Below are 4,002 nucleotides of genomic sequence, written 5' to 3' on the forward strand. Positions count from 1 at the left end.
ACCCGAACAGCTGACTAACCATGTATGATGTAGTTGGCATCACTGGCAATGTTCAAAACCTAGACTCTGCAATATTTCAAACGAATCTAAAACAATTTCATTCATGTTTAGACCTACATAATTTAGAATAAAATGTACTGAAAATAAAACATGCTTTGGTAGAGATTTTAATTTGAGCAAATTTCCCATCTAGGGAAAAAGCTATTACCATAGGTCTCATGGTAAGACCTAGGATTTACTTTTAACACCCTCCGTTCAAATTCATATATATATATACATATATATATACAGGGTGTTTCACTGGAACCCTGACAAACTTCAGTAAATGGTTCCTGGGGTCAAAACTGGAAAAAATGTCTTATAAGCATAAATGTCCCAAACTCACACGTTTTCTATTTATACGTAATAAGTTTTTTTAGGTTTTCAGTGTATATGTTGAACATTTTACCTCTAGATTGAAAAATTGACAAGATATTTTGATAAAACTTGCATTGATAGATAGAATATTACATTTCAAAGAGATTTCATTAGGTACTATTTTCAGAGGCATATCCATTCTCCAGAAGCCCTCCCTTGAAAGGGGGCTCCAATGGGAGGACCCTATCGTGTAGTGAAAGCAAGCCCCAAGATATTTTTGATACTTTTGAAATGATGTACCAACTGCCCAGTTTTTTTAAGAATACTAAGAGTCACCCTTCAAAACCAGAAAGACTGAAATTGCCCCTTATGCTGAGCCAGGTAAAGGGAGAAAAGAATAAAGTGTTAGAGGTTATTTTTTGGGGTAAATGGATTGTGGGGGTATGGACAAATTTGATATTTCAGTGTTTGAAAATGAAAGTTTCGGCCAATCTTTTACATAAATCTTTCATATTGAAGCTACATTCTTTCTCTTTTCTGTCATAATTTTGGCTACATTATACTGTTAATATTTCGGTACTATTTTCAATGAACAAATACAACACTTAGTCATTTGATGAAATCTCATTTCATTCATAGTACCAAAACAATATATGAAACCTAATTACAATAATTAATTAAACCAACAGAGTGTTCTTCGTTTGTGTTCCAATTAAATAAACATAAAGACAATACAACAAATAAAGAATATGGAGACAAACAAAAATCATAAATTCGTAAAATAACAAGTCATACAGCGACCGGTCATTCTACTTTGTTAACCAGTAACACAATGTGGTGTCCATATACACATTACTTCTATAATACAGTTTTTTACTTACCATAACATTTTTATCCTGAATCTTTGTTTTTATCTTGAAAAAAAAAAAAAACACATTATTTCTAATAATTAGATAACAAAAATATAATTGTCTAAATCTTTGGGGATTTTTAAATATCCAAATAAATAAATAATTACAATTACTTTGAGTATAAAAAACAATTTTTTTTAAATTAGTATTTCATATAGTAATGGGAATAAAGTTTTAAAATATTGAACAATACTTTAAACAAATTAAGGACAGTCAGTATTGAGTATCAACAATTAAAACCATGTGATTTGTTGTGGATATTCAGTTTTGTTTATTCCAAATTTTTTGTTGCTTTCAGAAGAAAATTTATAGTGAATATAGGCACAAAAAAGTAAGTTTCTAAATTAAGTAATCATAAAAGATTGTGTAATCTTACATTACTAACTACTAACTACATACTAACATAGGTAACTATAATTATTTTGGATAAATCATCAACATGTTTTCCACAATTACAAAAGTAATGAGCAGACCTTTCCCATGCCCATTCCCCTACAGGCAACAACTGCCTAGATTATTTGCAGTTGAGAGTGAATGTCCAGTTAATTCATGGAGTAGAGAGGCAGAAGCCGAGGGAGGGTTATCTTGTGTAGCAGCAGATGATGGATCTGCTCTTGTATTAGGAGTGTATCCAGAAGATGAATTTTCTGGAGGTACTGTCTGCCTGACCAAGGCAGCAGCTTTATTCAATCATAATGTAAATGGAAAACTTGTTGAATTGTTGAAGGCTTCTGGACCACTTCCAAAGTTAGGAGAAATAAGAGTATTTCCAAAAGTAGAACCAGTATTTAGTGTTGTAGCTGTTGTTGGACTCGGAGAAAATAATTCAGGTTACAGTAAGACAGAGCAGAGAGACGAATCTAAGGAAAATATAAGAAAAGCCGTCGGCTTAGCTACTCGCTACTTCCAGTCACTCAATGTCCAAAAAATATTTGTAGACAGTTTTGAAGACCCTGAATCTACAGCAGAAGGGGCTTACATGGCACTGTGGGAAAACCAACTTCTCAGAGCTCATAAGAACAGATCTGTGAAAATTCCAGATGTTCAAATGTACGGAGATTGTGACTGGAAAAAATGGCGCATAGGACTTGAAAAAGCAGAGGCACAAAACTTTGCTCGTAAGTTGATGGAACTACCGGCAAATTTGCTAACACCGAGATCTTTTAGTCACACCATTGTGCAAAATCTGTGTAAGACCAATGTTGACGTTTGTCTTCGGCCAGAAGCTTGGTTGAGAGAAAACAACATGAATGCATTTATAGCCAACGTAAAAGGATCTCCTCAACCTCCGTTTCTTTTGGAGATGACGTACAACGGGTGTGATCCTGCTGTTCCACCCATTGTCTTGATTGGTAAAGGGCTGACTTTTAACAGTGGAGGTCTGTGCATCAAAAGCTGCGAGGAAATGAAGCACATGCGAGGAGACATGGGAGGAGCTGCGATTGTAGCTGCGACAATCAGGGCACTGGCGAATCTTGGGCTACCGATAAATGTTAAAGGCTTGATACCACTCGGTGAAAACATGCCTGGTGCGACAGCATTTAGACCTCGTGATATTGTCAAGTCTGCCAGTGGGAAATCAATCTTAATTTCTCCTAGAGACTTTAACGGGACTTTGATGCTAGCAGACACGCTATGTTATGCTCAACAATTCAACCCTAAATATGTACTAACCCTTGCAACTATGACTAAAGAGATCCAAACCTCCTTTGATTTGTCTACTAACGCTGTTTACACTCAAAATGAACATTTGTGGCAACTGCTAAAAACTGCTTCTATTCATACTGGAGACAGACTTTGGAAACTACCGTTGTGGAACATGTTTGAAAGAGAAGTGAAAGATTTTACTTGTGCGGATTTGTCGGTTTTGTCAAAGTACTTCAGGAGAGGAATACCGGCGACTACAACAGCTTTGCTTAATCAGTTCACTTGTAAGCCTAACTGGGCATTTATCGACTCATTTGGCACTATGCATGAAGACGGTAAAACCACATATCTTAAAAAAGGAATGTCTGGTAGACCAACAAGAACGGTAATAGAATTCCTTGGGCAGATGGCTTATCCTCCAAATGAAGCATTGGATCAACGTGGTGACATTAAAGAGTGATTAATTTTGTTCCAGGAAGCAATCATTTTGTTCGTAGTGAAGTGAATTTTTTTATATTTGTTTTTCCTTAAAATTAATTACATGTTTCCTGAGAATTGTTTTCCCTTTGATAATTAGTGTACACCGTATTATTTCAAGTTGAACATTTATAGGTAGGTAGTAGCACAGAAAACGTACTACTATACCCAGAATGCCAACCGCATGGTAAAAAGCATTAAGCGGTTTGAGAGAGCTTTGCCTGTCAATCTGTAGGCAGCGCCACCAGCGTTGCTATGCTATTGCATGGCAACGCTGGTGGCGCTGCCTACGGATTGACAGGCAAAGCTCTCTCAAACCGCTTAATGCTTTTTACCATGCGGTTGGCATTCTGGGTATAGTAGTACGTTTTCTGTGGTAGTAGGTACCTACTTAAATTATCTTGATTAATCATTTTCATTTTGCAATTTAACTTTTAGGTAGGCCTACCTCATTGTTATAAAAAAATAATAGTTTGGTTTAAAGAGCATGATGAATGACAAAATACTCAATACGGTAGCTAGGTACCACTTACTATGGTGTATGGTACAATGGTGCTTGTCTTCACCATTGGCATCTTTATCTTTTTGTAAGGGAATGGCCCAAACTCCT

General features: G+C 35.9%; 1 protein-coding gene across 1 annotated transcript; it reads left to right on the top strand.

Annotated features, from left to right (window-relative positions):
• Positions 1–1,731: 1,731 nt before the first annotated feature.
• LOC128995460 (cytosol aminopeptidase-like) lies at positions 1,732–3,375 on the top strand. Its single transcript, XM_054420479.1, has one exon. The coding sequence runs from the start codon at positions 1,732–1,734 to the stop codon at positions 3,373–3,375; it is 1,644 nt and encodes a 547-aa protein (XP_054276454.1).
• Positions 3,376–4,002: the final 627 nt, after the last annotated feature.

This window comes from Macrosteles quadrilineatus, unplaced genomic scaffold (assembly GCF_028750875.1).
Source record: "Macrosteles quadrilineatus isolate MER2022 unplaced genomic scaffold, UCM_ALF_1.0 Scaffold_5__1_contigs__length_97177068, whole genome shotgun sequence".
Classification (NCBI taxonomy): Eukaryota; Metazoa; Arthropoda; class Insecta; order Hemiptera; family Cicadellidae; genus Macrosteles; species Macrosteles quadrilineatus.